Source organism: Belonocnema kinseyi, chromosome 10, assembly GCF_010883055.1.
Source record: "Belonocnema kinseyi isolate 2016_QV_RU_SX_M_011 chromosome 10, B_treatae_v1, whole genome shotgun sequence".
In the NCBI taxonomy this organism is placed as follows: domain Eukaryota; kingdom Metazoa; phylum Arthropoda; class Insecta; order Hymenoptera; family Cynipidae; genus Belonocnema; species Belonocnema kinseyi.
Genome location: NC_046666.1, coordinates 2,399,349 through 2,422,487, shown reverse-complemented (window position 1 = coordinate 2,422,487; position 23,139 = coordinate 2,399,349). Strand labels below are relative to the sequence as shown.

Sequence of the window (23,139 nt, the reverse complement as noted above, 5' to 3'; positions counted from 1 at the left end):
TAAAGCAACTTTAAAGAGATATTGCGAAGAAAAGTTGAAGAAATATTACAAATCAACGTTGCAGCAATATTTGCAAAGCAACGTTGCAGCAATATTTGCAAATCAACGTTGCAGCAATATTTCAAAGCAACATCATTCTAATATTTCACAGCAACTTTGCAGCAATATTACAAAGAAAGATTGTTGCTATATTAGATAGCAAAATTGCAGCAATATTGCAAATTAAAGTTTTAGTTATATGGGGAAGCAACATTGCAGCACTATTACAGAAGAACATTGCAGTGATATTGCAGAAAAAACATTATTTCATTATTCTTTTACGTTTGGAGCAATATCACAGGGCAAAGTTGCAGCAATATTGCAGCGAAACGTTGCAGCAAAGTTGCAAAACAAAGTTGCAGTAATATGGTAATGCAATGTTAAAGCAATACTGTAAAGCAACTTTAAAGAGATATTGCGAAGAAAAGTTGAAGAAATATTACAAATCAACGTTGCAGCAATATTTGCAAAGCAACGTTGCAGCAATATTTGCAAAGAAACGTTGCAGCAATATTTCAAAGCAAAATCATGCTAATATTTCACAGCAACTTTGCAGCAATTTTGCAGCAATATTACAAAGAAAGGTGGTTGCTATATTAGATAGCAACATTGCAGCAATATTGCAGAGAAAAATTGCAACAATATTGCGTGCTGTTGGTGTATGGTAGTGGGCGTGTAACTAATTTGAAGCGATTTTTAAGCTTGTTTTGTAATTTTAATAATGAAATGAAAGGTAGGTACGTACGTGAAATTAAGTGAGGAAACAATTATTACGTGTTACAGAAATAAGCACAGTGATAGTTACATAATATAAATAATATATAATGATATTATTATATTATATATTAAATTATATAACAACTGATACCCACACGATAAGAATATCATGGCAAAATATTTTGTAAGTGTATCTACGACTCGATTAAGTTTACGTATCGAAACTGAATAGATCTCGATTTATGTACTAACAAGGAGAACCTGTACCCTTCGGATTTTTTTTTTTTTTTGAATTTATATCCCATCCCCCTGTAATAGGTCATTGACAAAGTTGTAAGATGTGCAAGAAATAAGATGTGCTTTTAAGCCATTTTTAAGAAAAAAAAGTCAGTAAAAAATTCACGCTTTTACATGGAACGCGATGCGAAAGTTTTCAATTCCAGGGCTCGATTCCTGCTGGTGGTATTTTTTTATCTTTTTTATTTAACTTACTTATTGAAATAGACGATTCAATTTATTAAAATACTTTAATTTTTTAATATGAATATAATGATAATAATATGAAATGTGTTGTATTTATATTCTATCTTTATACCTCAATATTTATTTTATTCTTATTGTACTATGTTTATCTATTTTTTCAAATGAAAAAAATGGTGAAAAATTAATATTTTGGTTTGATTTCAATATATGTAATGGTCAATTACAATAAAAAAAAAAATTAGTGAAAAATGCTAGCAGCAGGAATCGAGCCCGAACTTTAAGACTCTCGCATCGCGGTCCATGTAACATGTGTGGTTTTTTTTAAGTCTTTATTTTAGCACATTACAAGTTTTGTAATAACCTATTACTGGTAAAAGTATAAATCCAAATTAAACTCCGGAGGAAAAAACCGACGCAACTTTGTGTATTAAACCGAGAAAGGAATTTTATAAAGGTGTTGATAAATTTTAGGGACGCAATTTTATAAGGGCCTTAATAATTGCAATTAGCAATTGGGGTTCAAAAAGTTCAAGAGCCTACATTTGTTTGCCGATTTTGCTACTTTTTATTAAAAAATAAAGAGCTTATCAAATTCTACCGAATTTTTTTTATTCAGTTATAAATAATTTTTTTAATTGTTATTTAAGCTGCAAAATTCAAAAAAAAAATCTGATTTTTAAAATATTTTTGTTACTTGATTGGCTTCATTCGTTACTATTTTTCAAAAAGGTATGGAATTAGTGAATTTAAATTTTATAGACAGATTTTGATGTTATGGATCAAGATTCTTTAAGCTTTAGTTGTTGTAAACAAATTAAAAACTAGAATTAAATTTTTTGTATTTTGAAACCTGGAAGAACTTTTTCTCTCGATATTCTGATGAAATCAATTAAAATCAACGTCTTCTTATAAGTAAGCACTGAAAGATAAAATTTTTGATTGTTGTAAACAATTATTATAAACAAATTCATCAAATAAGCGCTTTTGGAATTAAATTGTGCTTTAATTGTTTTAAATGGAAAAATAGGCAAAGAAATTTAGGCTCCAACATTGCAGCAGTATTGCGCCAACATTGCACTAATATTGCAACAACGTTGCAGCAACGTTGCAGCAACATTGCAAGGCAATATTAATTGAGAGAGGACATGCATATTTGCAGGAAAATTTCAAACACAAACGAGTGTGAAAGTCGAGGGTATAGAGAAAAAAAAGCGAAAAAGAAATTGAAAAATGTCAGGATATTTTTTATAATTACTATCTAAGACGCATACAAGTACTTGTACAAATGTACAACGCGATTTATAAGAAGGAACACATGGCTGAACCACCTTTATAGAAGCCTTTTCTTTTGATTAAAGCCATTGACGTCATTAAAGAAACATGAAACAAGTGCTGCAGATTAATATTTGAACAACGCTAATTATTATAAAATTGTATGTGAAAAATAGGATAACTAATTTAAGCACAGGATGTGTGATCATGTCACTACCACACGCATGTCCTAACATATCTAAGTCAACGTCCGTGTTAAAAGTCCATTAATTCTGTTGTCTTAATTAATTATATAGTTAATTAATAAAATTTTCTTTTTTATCGCAAAACTAATATAAGGATAGAATTCACTTCTTAAGAGGTGATTTCTAAAAGATTCGACCAATAGAGTCATCACAGGTCTCATTCGCCTTTCATATTTTAAAAAGACGTAAATGTTATAAATTAATAAATTGTATAGAGATTATTTTCTATTTTATAATCGTACTTAAGGTGGTTTGCCGAGATTTCTACCAAATACTATTAGCGAAAAAATCGTTTGTCATTAATTTTGTCCATACCGCTCCATTACTCGTTTAGGCAGTGTACAGCTCATTGCGTTGGATCACTCTACAACTACGAATCCTGTTTATAAAAAAAAAGAACCTGGAGCTATATAGCGATAAAACCCGACAGAGGTGTATACCGCCTATTTAGGCGGTATACAGTAGTGGAGCGGTACACCGCCTAAACGAGTAGTGGAGTGGTATATTATTTTAATTGAATTTTTGTCTCTTCATTGATTTAAATTTGGTTTAGTTTAACATCCTATGGATGTTTAGCAAAATTATTAACAATTGCAAAGAAATTGATTTTTAAATTAAAAAACAAATTTCAAATTGAATGTTCAAATACATTCTTTTTAATTTTAAGAGCAAAGTAATTTTGAACCACCTTAATTAGAAAAAACGCATCAACAAATGATTTGCAAAAAGTGGGTCTACATAGAAAATATATAACTTTACCCTAAAGTTAATAAAATTGTCGCCTAGTGGAAATTTCTCTGGTGGATGAAACTCCTGTAAAACAACTTCATCGTTTCTAAAATATTTTGTTTCTCTACGTAGTTTTTTTGTAGAAAAAATCCAAAAGTAAAGTTTGTACTTCTTTGTTGTCACTTTTTTTTTTATTTTCCCACCAGGGCCATTGCTCGTAGAAAAGTATCTCTAGACATCGACAGAAAAAAACGAATCATCCCAACACTTTCTTGTTGAGTTAAAAATTCGAATTATTTTCCACAAAGTACAAATATTGCGGAAATAGCCCAATGCTTGAATATTACTTAATTAAATATATATTATATTAATATTATATATTATATTGACAATATTTATTAAAATATTATATATTAAAAATTCTAAAAATTTCGTTAATTTTCTTTAAATTTGTTATTACAAAAGGACTATTAAATTATACTTCTCCTAATAATCATGTTGTAAACAAAGCACCATCATTGTCACATTGCTTATTCACGACACCGATATATTTTTATTGCTCAAAGTTGTTAATCAGGCTCTTGGCTTTCAAATTATTAATAAAATTAAAAAAATGTGAATTTTATTCGAAAATTGAAACTCAGGGCCTGAATTATATTTACTGCCACAAGCGATTTTCTTTGAATGGCGAGAACTCGTTGCAAATTATATTTATTACACAAATTTATTAATATTAAAATTATTAAATTGATATATTAATTTAAATTTATAAAAAAATGAAAATTTAGGATCCACATTGTGTTTATATTTCGACGCCTCCATTCCATACCGCTCCACTACTCATTTAGGCTGTGTACAGCTTTTCGTCGCGTTTGATCGCAGTACAGCAATCAAACGATACAGGGCGCTGTACACCGCCTAAGCGAGTAATGGAGCGGTACACGGCCTAAACGAGAAGTGGCGTGGTACACCGCCTAAACGAGTAGTGGCGCGGCACACCGCCTAAGCTTGTAGTGGTCCTGTATACCGCCTAAACGAGTAGTGGAGCGGTACACCGCCTAAAATAATAGTGGCGCTGTACACCGCCCAAACGAGTAGTGGCGCGTTACATCGCCCAAGCGAGTAGTGGCCCTGGACATCGCCTAAGCGAGTGGTGGCCCTGTACAACGCCTAAACAAGTATTAGCGCTGTACACCGCCCAAACGAGTAGTGGTGCGGTAGTAGTTATTTGGTCATCTTTTTAAGTCCAACGCAACGAGCCCACTTTGTGTCCGAAAATGGCATTCAACGAATAGATTCGCGTATTATTACCGTACTTAAATGTTTCAAGTTAAAATGGTAATTAACAGAAATAATGTTATAAACTAGTTTCTAAATACCCGCCCTGATAAAATATGCCTCACGATTAATAAAACGTTATTGGGGCATCTAGCCCATTGTCGTGTCTTTTGAATGAGTCTTATAGATTTTAAAGAAACAATTGGCGAGATGTCCCATTAAATTATAATACTGTAAAACGATGATGAAACTTTCTACATAACAGGTGTATATCTATAAAAATGATAAATAAACTTGATTTTTGTAAAAAAAAATACATCCCCCACAATTTTTCCTTTACGCACAATTAACAATAAAAATGGTTAATAATTAATTATTTTTAATTAATATTTTCTTAAGTTATTTGGCAAATATCTATTAACCAGATTTATAATATCTGTTAGGCAGAGTTTTTTATTTGTTTAAAAATTTGTTTAACAAATCGAAATTTTTACTATTGGCATATTTACATTATTTGGAAGCACTGTTGAACTTAGGCCAACCATATTTTTTAATAAAAGATTTCTTTCGTATAGAAAATGTCTAAAATTGGCATTTATTTATCAAAGTTATTAATATTAACAATTAAATGACTTCGAATTGCCAAAGTCGAGTATGATTTTACAAATTTGTTTAAAACGAACACAATTTCAATTAATGATGAATTTAAATTATTTCGAATCATTAGTGACTTGCTAAAAAACAATGTTTCATAACAAAAGATTTTTTGTTGGGAGAATATTCAAACTGGGCATTTGTTTATACAATTTGTTACCAATAATCACAATTATTAATTGTATATTTATCTTCTTCTTTAAATATAAGTATAAAAAAGTTTTCAGAAAGTCATAAAAAAATCGTTAAAAATGAATTTAAAATGCCAAAGTTAAATATTTGTTTATAAATTTTCGTTTAAAATAATCTATTTTTTATTTTTGACATTATTTCGTACCATTGCTAGTCTGAGACCAACAATATTTAATAGTAAAATATTGTTCTTTAAAAAGACATTCTAAATTGGCATTTTTTATCAGAATTGTTATCAATAATAATATTTGTGATTGCGTAATTATTTAATTCTTGAAATATCAGAATAAAAACTTGTTGAGAAAGTTTTATTAAAAAAAAAATGTTCAATAGGATTTTAAAATTCTAAATCACAATTTTAATTATTGGCTTATATTCATTAGGCTGGGTTTCACCATAAATTGCTGAATAAGTTGTGACAAAAACTACCTTAGAACAATAAGAAATTCAAACAATATAGAAAAATTAAAAATCCGCCCTTAAAATAATAAACAACCCTGTTTAAAAAAAAAAATTTTCCCAGTGTGTAAAACTACCCCTTTGCTTTTTCGATCATTCATTTTTTTATTCATTATAAACGATTTCATATAAATTACGTTTAAAGTAGTTTTATAAAAACAATAATTTTAGGCTTCATTATACTGACTTATTCAATTTGAATTTCATTAAATTTAAATATATTTAATGAATCAAGAATTTATTCAATAATAATATTTTTAGTTATTGTAGGGGGATTTTTAATTTTATTTTTATACTTTAATAGATTTGCAATTAATAATAAAATAAATTTTGAAAACAAAATAAATTGTCCCTAAACCAATTTAAGTGTCAAAACTATTACTTAATAAATTACTTTCAAAATGATTGCTTACAAAATATTTTTAAATATTTTATTAGAAGTGGCCAAACTACCCTCGAGGGTCATAAACTACCCCAAGACGACATAAAAATATTTTCCTAAATGACACATTTAAATTTAGTTTTCTAAAAATTGGAAACAGTCCCTAAAAAGTAATAAGGTAGAAAAGTTTTAAAAAGTTAAAAATCGACCCTTAAAAATAAAAAATAAACCCTTTTTAATAAAAAAAAATGTTGCAGCCAGTCATAAACCACCCCAAAACGTAAAAATGGTATTTTATCAGATAATAATGTAAAATTTATTTTTTCTTTTCTTAAAAAATAAAAACAGTCCCTAATAAAGTAAATTGGAATAGTTTTGAGAAATTTAAGAAAAATCTACCATTAAAACTAAAAAATAATCCCTATGTAAGAAAAAAATAATAATTTTTGAACTCTTTAATGTTTATTGGATAAAAATGTCATGAATTTCAAATAGAATAATTACTAAAAAGTTTTGGATACAATATAATTATTCAAAACCTTCCTTTAAAAAAATTAAAAAGCAACCCCTTTGATGTTTCAATTATTGATTTTTTAATTTAATATGCAAAATTTCATATGAATAACGTTCAACAACATTGAAAAAATAATGAAAAACCTTTAATTAGAACGCCTGCTAAGAAATTTTAATTATAAAATAATTTTTCAAAACCACCCTTAAATTTCAAAAATAACCCCTTTTCTGTTAGAATTATTGCTTCATTTATTAAACATAAAAAATTTCATATGAATAACGCTCAAAGTGGTCTCTGAACAAATATTTAAATACTTTTTATTCTATAGGTGTTTAAAACTACCCTCAAGGGTCATAAATCACCCCAAAACGTGAAGAAAAAAATGTATTTTATAATAAAATGCATGAAAATTTATTTTTTATTTTTCTAAAAATTAGAAACAGATCCTAAAAAGAGAAAAATTGAAAAAAATTAAAAAGTTGAATAACGGGCCTTTAAAATAACAAAGAAACCCTTTTTAATAAAAAAATAATTTTCCACCTCTTCACTCGGTTAAGAAATTTCGAAAAAATTGTATTTTGTCAGATAATGCATTACAATTTTTTAAAAATATTTTTTTAAAATCTGAAACATCTAAAGAGTGATAAATTGAAAAAATTTAGAAAAGTTAAATAACGGGCCTCAAAAATAAAAAATTAACTCTTTTTAATAAAAAAAAATGTTTCAGCTCTTTACACTTTTGAGTATAAAAATATCGTTAATTTCAAGTAGAAGGACTGCTAAGAAATTTTAATTATAAAATAATTTTTCAAAACCACCCTTAAATTTCAAAAGTAACCCATTTGCGTGAAAAAATGGTATTTTCTCAAATAATGTATTAAAATTTATTTTTTATTTTTCTAAAAATTAGAAACAGTCGCTAAAAAAGTGAAAAATTTAAAAAAATTGGAAAAGTTAAATAACGGGCCTTAAATAATTTAAAAAAAAAAAACTTTTTAATAGAAAAAAAATGTTGCAGCTCTTCACTATTTTTAGTATAAAAATTTCGTGAATTTCAAGTAAAATAACTGCTAAGAAATTTTGAATATAAAATAATTTTATAATAGTCAAGAGTCATTAAACACCCCAAAACTAAAAAAAAATTGTATTTTGTCAGATGCGTTAAAACTTATTATTTTTTAAAATTGGAAACAGTCCCTAAAAAAGTGATAAATTGAAAAAATTTAGAAAAGTTAAATAATGGGCCTTAAAAATAAAAAATAAACCCTTTTTAATAAAAAAAAATAATGTTGCCTCTCTTCACTGTTTTTAGTATAAAAATGTCGTGAATTTCAAGTAGAATCATTGCTATGAAATTTTGTATTTTCTCAAATAATGCATTAAAATTGATTTTTTATTTTATTATTTTTTTATTTTATTTTTATTTATTTTTTAATGAAAATTTTTATTTTTTTATTTATTTTATTATTATTATTTTTATTTTATAAATAGTCCCTAATAATTTAATAAATTTAAAAAGTTTAGTAAAGATAAAGCAACACCCTTTAAAAAAGAAATAACCCATTTTACAAAAAAAAAAAAAACATAATTTTCAAGCTTTTAACAATTTTTAGTTAAAAAATCTCTGTTTAAAATAAATAAAATATTTTAAATTTTTTACTTTGTCTTTCTGTAAAGATAAGATAATGTTAGTCGTAATGGAAAGGAGTTAAGTTAATAAAATACAATTTTTCAATAAATAATTTTTATTCATAAATATTTTTGATTTTTTAAAGTCTTTTAAGTGCCTGTTTAAAAAGAGCAATAGGTGCATAAAATACTATCAGTGGTCCGTGCATAAGATAATTTTTTTAGGCATTCGTTAATTTTATAAATAATTTTTATCTATCAGACAGTAGTTTCTTCAAATTTTTTATTTTCTATTTCGCCGCTTTCAAAATCTGTCTCCGTATTTTTGTTTGAAGTCACAATCTCTGGATCGAGATTATTCCGTTTATCTTTTCTTATATTTTGAATTTCCTTCCTAACTTTCATTGCACCTTGAATAACATTTTGCAAATTTTAAATTAAAATTTAAACCTTATTTAAAAACTAATTAATTATTCAACGAAGTATTAATTCATTCTTCATTATTAATTATTTATTTATTTCTAGTACTATATTATCAATATTAACCCTGAAAGTGCATTGTGGGTATCAAATACCCCAAGCAATTTTCACACTCTTATAAACCATAATTTACCGATTATAAAGTAAAAAATTACAACAAAAAGATGATAACATTTTACAGAGAGATGCAGACCTAAATTTTTTATTTTATTTTCCAATTTTTTAAATCAATAAACAAATATGGCGAAACAAAATTACCTTTTTTTTATTTTCGATTGCTCGCCTATAATGGGAAAATTATTGCAATCGCCCATGTTTCATGAAATATTATTTAAAAATGTTTTATTATAATATAATAATTTTTTTTAATTATAAGCAAATTAATTATTGAAAGTGTGTTTTCTATCATTTTTTTATAATTTTACGTTTTTTCAGTATATTGCAAGAAGTTTCGACAAAAACAATATTACCCCAAGCTTCTGAAAGTGGAGGTAAACAAATGTTGGGGTATAAAACACCCAGTGTGAACTTTGTGAGTGAAAAAGTAAATTTGGAACAACTTTTTAAAAAAAAATTATTGATATTTGTTTACTTTCTGACGTAAGTATATCATATGAAGTGAAATATTTTTGTACGATTATTTCATACATGTGTTGAATCAAATATAAGTGTTAAAATACAGTTATATATATTTTTTTCACTCAATTTCTTGTATTTTTATATATGTCAAAGTTCCTCAATTTTTATAATAATAAATCGATTTAAAAGCAAAAAATCTGATTCATCATTTTGTCATAAAATTGACTTTTCAACTGTGCAAATAAATATTTTTTTTGAAAGCACCTATAATGCAATATTTTTTAATGCAAGATCACTATTTCAAAAGTATAGTCATAAATTTTCTGGTTGAAATAATTAAAATTGCGTGAGTTATGAACTGTTAAGTAAAAACTCCATTTCTTCAATATTTTTTTTAACAAACTTAAAATAAATAAATGGCTATAAAATGAACTCTAACTTATAAAAGATACCTTAAACTATATCGGATAATTTTATTGTGACAAAATATGCAATAGGGGTTAAAGAATACATGATTAAATACGCTGGGGTATAGAACACCCACTCTGCACTTTACCGTGATTTTCACCATGCATGCACTTTGAGGGTTAATTATTAAATGTTAACTTAATTCTAATTAAACTCTGAAATCTATAAAAAATATTTACTTATTAAAGTTTGCATAATCTCTTTCTTGTGGTCTTCATCAGAATCTATTTCATCTTTTTCTTCTTCAAGCTTGTGATGAAGACCAATTTTCTCCTCTTTTGCTTTTCGAATTCTTTGCAATTTTTTCTTCATCGACATAACACCTAAAATTAATTATATCTCAGGATAAATACAAAAAAGTTAATAAAAAATTAGTAAATATTTTTCAATTTTTAATACATACAGGTCAAAGTTTTTAGAAGCTCAGCTTTTTTTGCATTCTGTCCACTTGGTTTTCTGAACAAAATTCAAATAATTTAATTGATATTTAAAGTAAATAATTTGTAAAAATAATTAATTATGAACGAAAATTACCTGACTGAAGATGCTTTTTGTTTTTTGAGCCTGTTTGCAAATTGAATAGCATCTTTGGATGGTGGAGGGAAAAGATAGATTTCAAGTCTGCAGAATAATCTTAACCAGATCTGAAAATGAAAAGTCAATTATTTAAATTAATTTTAAATTAATTCAATTTAACTAGTTTTGACTTTATTAAATATATTTTAAATTAATTGATTCATTCCTATTGAAACTTCATTTTTTAAAATAAATTCTCACCGAATTCAAACACTCAGAAATAAACCACATCCACATGTAGAAGTTCTCTGAAAGATTTTTACTATTGCTCCCCCATAATACGTTTTCAGGTACAAATAGCACGTAAATGTAAGTCCTGAAATTTATTTTTTTGTTTGCATTTTAAACTATAGATTTAATTTAATTTAAATTTTAAAGATACTGACCATGTAAGGCAATGAAATATTAACAAGATTTTCGGAAGGTTTTGGTTTATCTGCTTATTCCAAAAGCAGAGAAGAAAGCGGCATACGACTAGAATAGTTGCGTCAATTACTTTAAAAAATAATAGAAGGGCAATCGACTGATCAGACCTGAAAAAATTTTCACTGAAGAGAAGTGATTTTATTGGTAGTGCACCGTTTTTATAAATAAAAAAATTGAATAGGATAGGATACAATAGAATACCACAGAATAGAATAAAATAGAATAAAATAGAATAAAATGGAATAAAATGGAATAAAATAGAATAACAAAGAATATGATAGGATGGAATAGTATACAATCGTGTATGAGAGAATAGGATAGGATAGAACAGAATTGCATAGAATATCATGGAATTAAATCAAATAAAACAGAATAAAGTATAGTGGAATAGAATGGAATAAGCGATATATAAGATTGAGTAGAATAAGATAGAATAGAATAAAATAGTGCAGGTTAAAATAGAATAAAATAACATAAGATTGAATAAAATAGAATAAATTGCAAAAGAATTGAACCTGTTAGAATATGATAGAAAAGGATAGAATATCATAGAATAAAATAGAATAAAGTATAATAGAATACTATGAGATAGAATAAGACAGAATAGGGTAGGACACAACAGAATACCATAGAATATGATAGGATATATTAAGATGGTCTACAATAGAAAAAAATGAATATAATAGAATATCATAGAAAAGGATAGAGGAAGATATAATAGGATAGGGCAAAATAGGAGAAGATGACACAATAGAAGTCTATAGAATATAATAAAATAGGATAGACTAAAATAGGATATGTTATAATAACATAGGATAAAATATAATAGAATAGAAAAGAACTGAATAGATAAGAATAGAAAATAATAGAATAGGACAGAATAGGGTAGGGTAAAATAGGATAGGGTAGAATAGGATACGGTAGAATTAAACAGGATATAATAGACGAACATAGAATAAAATAAAATATCATTTATTAGAAATATCAAAGAATAAAATAGAATAGCATAGAATATGACAGAATATGATGTAATTTAAGATATAAGAATAAAGTATAATAGAATAGGATACGAGATAACAGAAGGTTATAGAACAGAATAGAATAAAATAATATGTAATAGCATAAAAGATGATAGGACATGTTATAAGATACAAATACAATATGTTGATAGAGGATAGGATAAAATAAAATAGGATAAAGGTAATAGAATAGATTAGAATAGAATAGGGTAGAACAACATATAATAGGATAGGGCAGAACATGATAGGACATGATACAATAAAAGCCCATAGAATAGAATAAAACAGAATATCATAAAATTAAAATAATATCATAGAAAAAAATAGAATACGTATAGGATAGAAAAGAATAAAGTGGGAATGAATAGAATAGAATAGGATAGCAATGAGTAGACTAGATTAAAATAAGATAGAATTTGTTAGAATGGGAGAGAATGCGACATAATATTATGGGGCAGAATAGGATACGATATGATACAATAGAAGACCATAGAATAAAATAGGATCGAACAGAATAAGATAGAATTGAATGAAATAGAAGTGGATAAAATTAAATAGAATTATATAGCATTACATTAAATTCGATATAATTGAATAGGAAAGAATATAAAAGAATAGGATAGAAAAGGACAGAACTAGATATAGAAGGATAGGGCAAAATAGGATACATAAAATAGAATAAAATAGAATAAGATAGCATAGAATAGAATAAGATAGGTTTTAATAACATTAGATAAAATATAATATAATAGTATAGAAACGAATAGATTAGATTAGAATAAGATCGAATCCATTTCAAAACAGAATCTCTTGGGGACGAAATATGTTGTTTTTTGGAGGAAATTAGGCGATACTTCTTCTTGCGATTTGTGACCAAAATTTTTTTTACGGAGTTATGCGTATTTGAATGTTTGGCTTTGTTTTTCAAAAAACCCCAAATTTTTTCTTCAAACTAAAAGTCGATTTTTTTAAATCCCACACCTATATTTTTTTGCCAAAACTGCTTAGATGGCCAAAACTGCTAAACACGATTGGGCTATTAAATTATCTAAAACAATGATTCCTCTTCGGATCCTGAGGACTCTTATGAAGAATCCGAATAAATGGATAATAAAAATCTGAAAATGTGGACCCAGGTATTATTTATTTTTGAAAATGAGATTTAAACGAAGTTTTTGTACATTATTGGAAAATATCTGGATAAATGTGAAATATATTCCGTGTCACGATGTTTGTCACCACTAAACTCCGAAACAACAGAACCGATCTTGATGAAATTTCGTATAATGTGTGTAATTTGGTCCAACTTAAAGGATAGGATACTTTTTCTCTCATTTCATTACATCAATATTTTTGTATTGCAAATTAAATGTTTTTATTTGTGAACTCCATAATTTTCTAACAGATGTCAGTGTAAATTATTTTGTGGACTTTAACATTTCACGTTATCTAGGTTGGGTAAGCAGCCAATAGATGGCGCCAAGTTTAGTAGAATATAAATTAAACGTGGCATAACTGAGCGATAGCAACGCGTGGCTGGGGCGGCTAGTTTAAATATATTGATTAAAATACTTTTTAGTCAATACATTTCTTGTCGTGGCATTATTTTTGTAACCGAAATTGCTTTTACAAAAAATTTCAAAATTCGATTTAATAAAAAATAATTTTCCAAAGATAACAATTGTTTAGCCCACGCAAAACTCACAGGAAGTTTTCCTTATGTGAACACATATTTTTCTTAATATTGAACAAAAATGGACGGGTATTTCCATAAGCCAAGAGTGACGAGAATTTGTTTGCTTATGAAAACTGAATTTTTGTGTTTTTCTCCGAAATGGTACAAAATATCATAAATGAGTAAAAAAAATTTTTTGCAGTACTCTCTGAACTGTGCAAAATATTTTGTCAACATTTTTTTGTATCTATTGCTGTTTGCAAGAAAAATGCGAGAATTCAATTTTATGAAAAAAAGTCTTCTGACCACAAAAGCTATTTAGCCCGTATGAAACTCACCAGGTATTTTCCTCATGATAGTACAAATTAAAAAAAATGGCAAAAAATATATTTGAAAAAATCGACTTTTAGTATTTTCGGAAAAACCGCCGCCATGTTGTTAATTTAAAATATTTTTCTAATTTCCCTCGCGGATTTCTAAAACGGCGATAAACTCTGCCAGAATCTGGAAAGGAATCTGAAATATCTCAATTAGGTCAAAAGTTACATGAGTTTATAGAAAAAATTTGGTTTTTTTTAAAACAAAGCCAAAAATTCAAATACGCATAATTCTGTAAAAAAAATGTTGTCACTAATCGGAAAAATACGCATCGCCTAATTGCCTCTAAAACACAACATATTTCGTCCCCCAAAGATTCTGCAACTTCAAGTGTAGGACCTGTCTGATTTGAAATGGATTCGACCATAACAGATTTGAAAATGATAAAAAGGGATAGAGGAGTATATAATTGCAGATAATAAAATGGAATAAAATAGTATAAATAAGAATAGAAAACGATAGAATAGCAGATAATAATATAGAATAAAATAGGATAAAAAAGAATAGAATAGATTATAATATAACAGGATAGAACAAGACATAACAGGATAGGGCAGAATAGGATAGGATTTGATACAGTAAGAGACCATAGAATATAATAAAACAGAATAAAATAGGATCTAAATTGATATAATTGGATATAAAAAAATAATTGAACAGGATAGAATAGGACAGAATAGGATAGGATAAACATAATATAATATATTAGAAGAGAATAGGATAAGAATAGACTAGGATATGTTACAATAAAAGAATATAAATTAGAATAAAACAGTATAACATAGGATAGAATATGATAGAATGGGGTAGCAAAAAAATAGAATAGATTAGAATAGATTAGAATAGAACAGGATATAAGAGAAAATAGGTCAGGGTAGAATAGGATATGGTAGAATAAGATAGGATACAATAGAATACCATGAAATATACTTAAAAAATATAAAATTAAATATCATAAATTAAAAATAATATCATAGAATAAAATAGAACAGAATAAAACAAAATGTAGTAAAGTAAAATATCATGGAATAAAATAGAATAGGATAGAATAGCATTATATATAATCCGATAGGATAGAATAATATACAACCGAATAAGATCAAACATAATAGGAAAGAATATAATAGAAGAGCATAAAATAGTATAGAAAATAATAGAATATAATGGAACAAAATAGAACAAAATATAATATAATAGCACAGAATAAGAATACGTAAAATAAAATAGACTAAAGTATAATGGAATAGGATGAGAGAGGATAGGACTGAATAAAATCGGATAGGATAGAATAGGATAAAATAAAAAAGAATAGTATAAGACAAAATATGATAGTATACTATAAAGTCAGTAGAATAGAATAAAATAGGATAAAATAGCATAGAATAGGATAGGTTATAATAAAATAGAATAGAATATGATAGGATAGGATAGATTAGAACATATTAGAATATATAATAGATGAAAATATAATATAATAGAATAACATAATTTAAATAGAATATCTTGGAATAGGACATAATAGAATAGGATGGAATAACATAAAATAGGGTCAAATAGGATAGAATAAAATAAAATAGGATAAGATAGAAGAGCATAAAATAGAATAGAATAGAATAGGATATAATAGAATAAAATAGCATAGAATGAAATATATTAAAACATAAGAAATTTTAAAATAATTGAAAAAAGGTAAAAACGGATAGAAGAGGATAGAACAGCATAAAATAAGAAAGAATAAAGTGTAATAGAATAGGGTGAAAAAGAATAGAATAGATTAGAATAGAATAGGATAGAACAGAATAAAATAGAACAAAATAGAATAAATTGAAATATCATGGCATAGAATAAAATAGAATGAAACAAAATAAATTAAAATAGAATTAAAAAGGTATAGAATAAGATAGAATAAAGTATAATAGAACAGGATAGAATAGGATATAATAGAATAAAACAGAACAAAATAGAATAAACTGAAATATCATAGCATAGAATAAAACAGATTAAAAAAGAATCAGTTTAAGTACAATTAAAAAGGGTAAAGCGGATACAAAAGGATAGAACAGAATATAATAAGATAGAATAAATTAAAATAGAATAGGGTGAAAAAGAACAGAATAGGATAGAATTGGATAGAATAGGATATAGTAGAATAAAATAGAACAAAATAGAATAAACTCAAATAACATAGCATGGAGTGAAATAGATTAAAACATAATAAATTAAAAAAGAATTTAAAAAGGTCAAAACGGGTAGAAGAGGATAGAACAGTATAAAATAAGAAAGAATAAAGTGTAATAGAATAGTGTGAAAAAGAATAGAATAGATTAGAATAGAATAGGATAGAATAGGATATAATAGAATAAAACAGAATAAATTAAAATAGAATTAAAAACGTATAGAATAAGATAGAATAAAGTATAATAGAATAGGATAGAATAGGATATAATAGAAGAAAATAGAACAAAATAGAATAAACTGAAATAGCATAGCATAGAATAAAACAGATTAAACAGAATAAATTAAAATACAATTAAAAAGGGTAAAAACGGACAAAAAAGTAAGAAAAAATAAAGTGTGATAGAATACGGTGAAAAAAATAGAATAGATTAGAATAGAATATGATATAATAGAACAAAATAGAATAAACTGAAATATCATAGCATAGAATAAAATAGATTAAAACAGAATAAATTAAAATAGAATTAAAAAAGTATAGAGTAAAATATAATAAAGTATAATAGAATAGGATGACAAAGAATAGAATAGGACAGAATAGGATATAATGGAATTAAATTGAAAAAATAGAATAAAATTAAATAACATAGTATGGAATAAAATACAATAAAACAGAATAAATTAAAACAGAAATAAAAAAGTTAAAAAGGGAAAGAAGAGGATAGAACATCATAGAATAATATAGAATAAAGTATAATAGAATAGGGTAAAAATGAAGAGAATAGATTATAATAGAATAGGATAAAACAGATACAATAATAATAAAACATAAATAAAAGAACAGAACAAATAATAATAGGATAGGGCAGGGTTTGATATAAATAAAGACCATAGAATAGAATTAAAGAAAATAACATAGGAGAGAACATGATAAAAAACAGAATAGATTATAATAGAACAGGATAGAGTAGGAAAGAATAGGTCAGGGTAGAATAGGATACGGTAGAATAAGATAGGGTACAGTAGAATACCATGAAATAGAATATTATAATTTAAATAGAATATTTTAGAATACGATAGAATCGGGCAGGATTGAATAGCATTAAATAGGATCGAATAAGATAAAATTGGAAAGAATAAAATATAATGAAGTAGGATAGCATAGAATAAAGTTTATTAAAATAGAAAACTATAGAATTGGATTGAATAAGATAGAGTAGAATAGAGTTTTTTTTCTATTAAAAATTAATCTGTTTTAAGAAAAATTTGATCTTTCTTTCATAAAAATTCAACTGCTTGGTTGGAAATTAAACTGTTTTGTTAAAAGTCATACTTTTTGTTTGAAACTTATATTATGATGTTAAAATTGAACTGAAATTTTATCTGGATGAAAGTTTAACTATTAAAAAAATTTTAAATTAAAAATTTATCTTTCTTAAAGAGAAATGTCTCATTTGGTTAAAAATTCATCCTTTTTCGTTAAAAATACGTCTTTTGGATTGAAATTTCAATTTTTTGGTATAACAGAATCTTTTTTAACTGAAAATTAAACTACTTTTTTTTAATTTTTAATTCAAAAATTAATCTACAGTAGAGATATGATTTTTTTTTGCGAAAATGCAAGTTTTTGTATAAAAATTCTTCTTTTCTTGAGTATTCAAATATTTTGTTTTAAAAATTCGGTTGAATTGTTAAAAAAAATCTTTTTCTTAAAGATTTATATTTTTAGTAGAAAATGTATCTCTTTGTTTCAAAGTTGAACTATTTGGTAAAAATTTATCTTTTTTAATTGATAATTCAACTACTTGGGTGAAAGTTAAATTACATTTTTAAAAATGGATTTTTTTTGTTATTTTAAGGTTGATGGTTTTTAGTTGAAAATTCTCCTTTTTTAGTAAAAAAAAAATAATTTTCTTGGTTTCAAATTTCATGTTTATTGGATAAAAATGCATAAGTTTCGCGGAAAATTAATTTTTTGCTGAAAAGTCATACAGTAGAACCTTAATTATCCGAGGCTCTGCGTTATCCGAGGCTCCGCGTTATCCGAGGCTCCGCGTTATCCGAGGCAACGGGACTCATCCAAGCACTCCGCATGAACCGAGGTCATGCTCGGATAATACGGAGAATCATTAATAAAACAGATGAAGTTGTTACGCCTAATTCTGAATGCGCGCAGTAGTTTTCGATTATTAATAAATTAATAAATTAGTAAATTAATAAAGATAAATCCACATCCGTAAGTTTATTCACTTTTATTAGGTAAATGTTTACATTTATTTTTCTATTCAAAATATATCAAAAATAGATAACTCTTAGAAATTTTGTACTTTGTACGTATTATCCGAGTTTTCGCTTATCCGAGGTATCTGCTCCCCATTACCTCGGATAATCGAGGTTCTAGTGTATTTTGTTTTGAAAATTCAATTTTTGTAGAGAAAATTCGTCTTTTGGCTTGAAGGTTCAACAGTTTAGATAAACTTTCATTTATTTCTTGAGTAAACAATTTTTATTAACTAAAAATGCATCTTTTTAGTTTAAAATTTATAATTGTTTTCTGGAATTCTGTTTTATTACGTTTATAAAAGATTCTATGTTAGGAATATTACAGGATTAAAATTCTAGTATCTGAATATTAATAATCAAGAAAATGAAAAACTAGTCAAGGAAAAATCAGGTAATTTTTAAAATGAAGTTCAGGCGGGAGATGAATTTAAGTCTTGTGGTTTCTCTATTTTGTTGTTAAATTTTAACCTATATTTTTTATTATCTCAAATAACGAATGACAATTGATTTTCCAATCAAAATAAAATAAATTCAGAAAAATGATTACCTTTGCCAATGAGAATTGAAGGCAAAAAATGCAAATAATAAATCGCTCCAGCCTTTCATCCATAATCCATGAATGAAAATATTAACTCCTGCATGATGAATGTAAAAACTCTTGTAAAATAAAAGGGTGGATCTCATCATCTTTGAAAGCACAAACCTTTCGGAAGATCGGGAAAAAATGTAGAGAAGATAATTTATTGTACCGATAGAAAATATACAGTCCCATATTGTACTGATGATTCGATTTCTCTGTATCAGAGGAAAGCACTTTCGGCGAAGTAATAACTGTTTAAAAATTTTAATTAATTTTAAATTATTTATTTTTATAGATTTTTATTATTTCTATTTTACATTATGAAGAGGCACATATCAACTATTTTAATTAACAAATTCTTGATCAGAAAATAATAAAATAAATTGAGTAATAAATTTGGTACTACAACCTACAGTGGATAATGTTTAATTAAAAATACTTATGCATACAAAAAATAATTTTAATTAATCCATATTTAATACACGATATATGTCCATAAATTAAAAATTAATTGTTTTATTTATACATCTCATTAATCTTCACTGATTATAAAGTAAAAATAAAAAAAAAAGATAAAATTTTACAGAGAGTTGCAGACCTTAATTTTTCATTGTATTTTCCAATTTCTTTATCAATAAAAAATATGGCGAAACAAATAACCTTTTTTTCCGTTGCTCGCCTATAATGGGAACATTATTGCAAACGCCCATGTTTCATAAAGTAACATTATTTTCAAATCTTTTATTATAGCATAATAAAATTTTTTTTAAATTATAAGCAAATTAATTATTGAAAGTGTGTTTTCTATGATTTTTAAATTAATTTTACGTTTTTTTGTAGTTATATTGCAAGAAGTTCGATGAAAACAATGTTACTATTTATTTATGTTTATAAAAAAAAATTAAAAGGTTTATCAAATATTTATGACTTTTTTCTAAAATCATCAAGAAGTTCTCAATTAACCCTTAAAATGCATTGTGGGTACCAGATACCCAAAGCCATTTTCAAACTCTTATAAACCATACTTAATTTTTAAAAAATGAGTAAGTGCAGCTGCTGAAAATAAAGGTTAAAAAAATCTTGGGGTCTATAACACCCAGTGTACACTTAATGATTACAAATGCAATTTTGGAGAAAATTTAAAAAACAAATTTGATTGATTTTTGTTTACTTTCTAACGTAAGTATATCACATGAAGTGAAATATTTTGATTTTTTAAATTATTTCATACTTTTTTCTTTGTAGATGTCAAAGTGCCTCAATTTTTATAATAATAAATCGATTTAAAAGCCAAAAATCTGATCCATCATATTATCATAAAATTGACTTTTCAACTGTGCAAATAAATATCTTTTTGAAAGCATCCATAATGCAATATTTTTTAATGAAAGTTCACTATTTCAAAAGTATAGTCATAAATTTTCAGATTAAAATAATTAAAATTGCGTGAGTTATGAATCTTTAAGTGAAACCCCCCCTTTTTTCACTTTTTTAAATAATTTTTTTAACAAACTTAAAATAAATAAATGGCTATAAAATCAACTCTACCTTATAAAAGATACCTTAAAATATATCGGATAATTTTATTGTGAGAAAATATTCAATAGGGGTTAAACAATACATGATTAAATACTTTGGGGTGAATTACACCCACGATGCACTTTACCGTTATTTTTAACATGTACGCACTTTGAGGGTTAAAGGACTTGAAAAATCGAATTTCTCCTTCAACAAATGCCCGAATAAAGCCTTTGTTTATTAAATTTGTTTAAAAATACCCATTTTTCAACTCATTATTAATTCTGCAATAAGAATTAATAATAACAACCCTTTTTCAACTTTTCTCTTATGATAAGGCAATAATGACTTCAAGTTGACAAACCTAATACTTTAAATAATTTATTATTATTTATAACAATGTTCTCTTAAAATAACGCTCGAAATTTGCAAATTTTTATTAAATTTCTAAACTTTTTTAACTTTTCACTTAAAATAAAATAATAATTATTCAAAGTTGACAAACCTAATAATATAAATAATTCATTATTATTTATAACAATGTTATTTTCAAATAATGTTCGAAAGTTGTAAATATTTCTGAAATTTTCAACTTTTTTCTAACTTTTAGTTAAAATAAGGTAATAATTATTTAAATTTAACATACCTGATTGTTTAAAAAATATATTATTTTGCATTCAACAATATTTTCTTTAAATATGCTAAAAAACTGTGCATTTTTTTGAATTTTCCAAGCTTTTCTACTTTTCGCTTAAAGTGAGGTAATATTTAAATTTAAAAAATTAATTGTTCAAAACATTTATTATTATAGATTACAATATTTTATTAAAATAGTGCTAGAAAGTTGGGGGTTTTTCTGAAATTTTCAGATTTTTTTTACTTTTTGCTGAGAAAAAATAATAAAAATATTAATATTAATATTAATTCAACATGATTCTCTATTTAGCAACTATTTAGCATTTATATAGGAGAAAATATGATACTTTGTTTAAACAATTATATTTCTAAGATTTTTCAAAGATAATATTATTAAAAATAGTAATACATTGTTTAAACAATTATTTTTGTTGAATTCATCTAATCATTTTCTTGATTTTTAACTCTTTTTTAGGAGAAAATTAATATGAATAATAATAAATTGTTTGAATAATTACGTATTGTAAAATTTGATTAATTATTTCTTCACTCTAAATAAAATGAAAAAGGTTAACAAGTTTTAAAAATCCGCAACTAACAGCACATTATTATAAAAAATAATACATTTTTTACACAACTATATTTTATGGCTTTAATTAATTATTTCCTTGCACTAACTAAATAAATTTTTAAATGTTGAAAAATTAAAGAAAAAAATTCGACTTTTTAACTCTATTCTAAAATAATATTGTTATAAATAATAATAAATTATTTTAAAAATTAACTTTTGTATTGTTGATTAATTATTACCTCTTTCTAAATGCAAAATTGAAAAAATTGCGAAATTTCTAACACTTTCTACCAGATTTTTATTAATTAATTTTTTTTTATTATTAATTTTTCTCACATTTAATTAATTAATAATTTTTGTTTTATTTCAAGTATTTATTAATACAAAAAGTGGAACATATTAGAAAAAACTTCAACTTTCTACCTCTATTCTAAAATAAAAACATTATAAATAATAATAAATTATATAAACAATTATTTTTGTGAGCTTTGAATAATTATTAACTGATTCAAAATGAAAAGTGAAAAAAATAATTGGAATTTTTACAAGAAATTACGACTTTCTAACACTATTTTAAAAGAAGATTATTATTAATAATAATGAATTGTTTGAACAATTAATTATTACTAAATTTGATTAACCAAGAATAATTTGTTATTATTATTATTGTTTATCAATACAAAAATTGAAACATTTTAGAAAAATCTGCAACTTTCTAGCATCACTATTAAGAGAATATTTTTATAAACAATAATAAATAATCTAAACAATTATTTCTGTTAAATTCAATTGGTTATTGCTTCGCTCAAACTGAAAAATATAAAACAAAAAGAAAATTTAGAAAAAACGACTTTGTACCTATATTTTAAAATAATATGGTAATAAATAATAATATATTATTTAAAAAATGTTTTTTATGAAATATTAATAAATAAAATGAATTTAAAAAACTATATATAAATAAAAAAAATGAAAAAATAGTTTTAAATTTTACAAGTAACTGCGATTTTCTACCACTATTTTAAAAGAAGATTGTTATTAATAATAATAAATTGTTTGAACAATTAATTATTACTACATTTTAATACTTAAGAATTATTTGTTCTTATTATTATTATTTATTAATACAAAAAGTGGCATATTTTAGAAAAAGCTGCAACTTCCTAGCATAATTATTAGAAG

The 23,139-nt window shown here is 25.2% G+C and overlaps 1 protein-coding gene across 1 annotated transcript; it reads right to left on the bottom strand.

The window, feature by feature from the left end:
• Positions 1-8,728: 8,728 nt before the first annotated feature.
• On the bottom strand, positions 8,729-19,452 carry LOC117181672. Its single transcript, XM_033374581.1, has 7 exons — positions 19,200-19,452; positions 11,083-11,229; positions 10,898-11,012; positions 10,655-10,764; positions 10,524-10,576; positions 10,300-10,443; positions 8,729-9,003 (listed from the first exon to the last, which is right to left on the bottom strand). The coding sequence occupies exons 1-7, from the start codon at positions 19,337-19,339 to the stop codon at positions 8,852-8,854; spliced, it is 861 nt and encodes a 286-aa protein (XP_033230472.1). The 5' UTR covers positions 19,340-19,452; the 3' UTR covers positions 8,729-8,851.
• Positions 19,453-23,139: the final 3,687 nt, after the last annotated feature.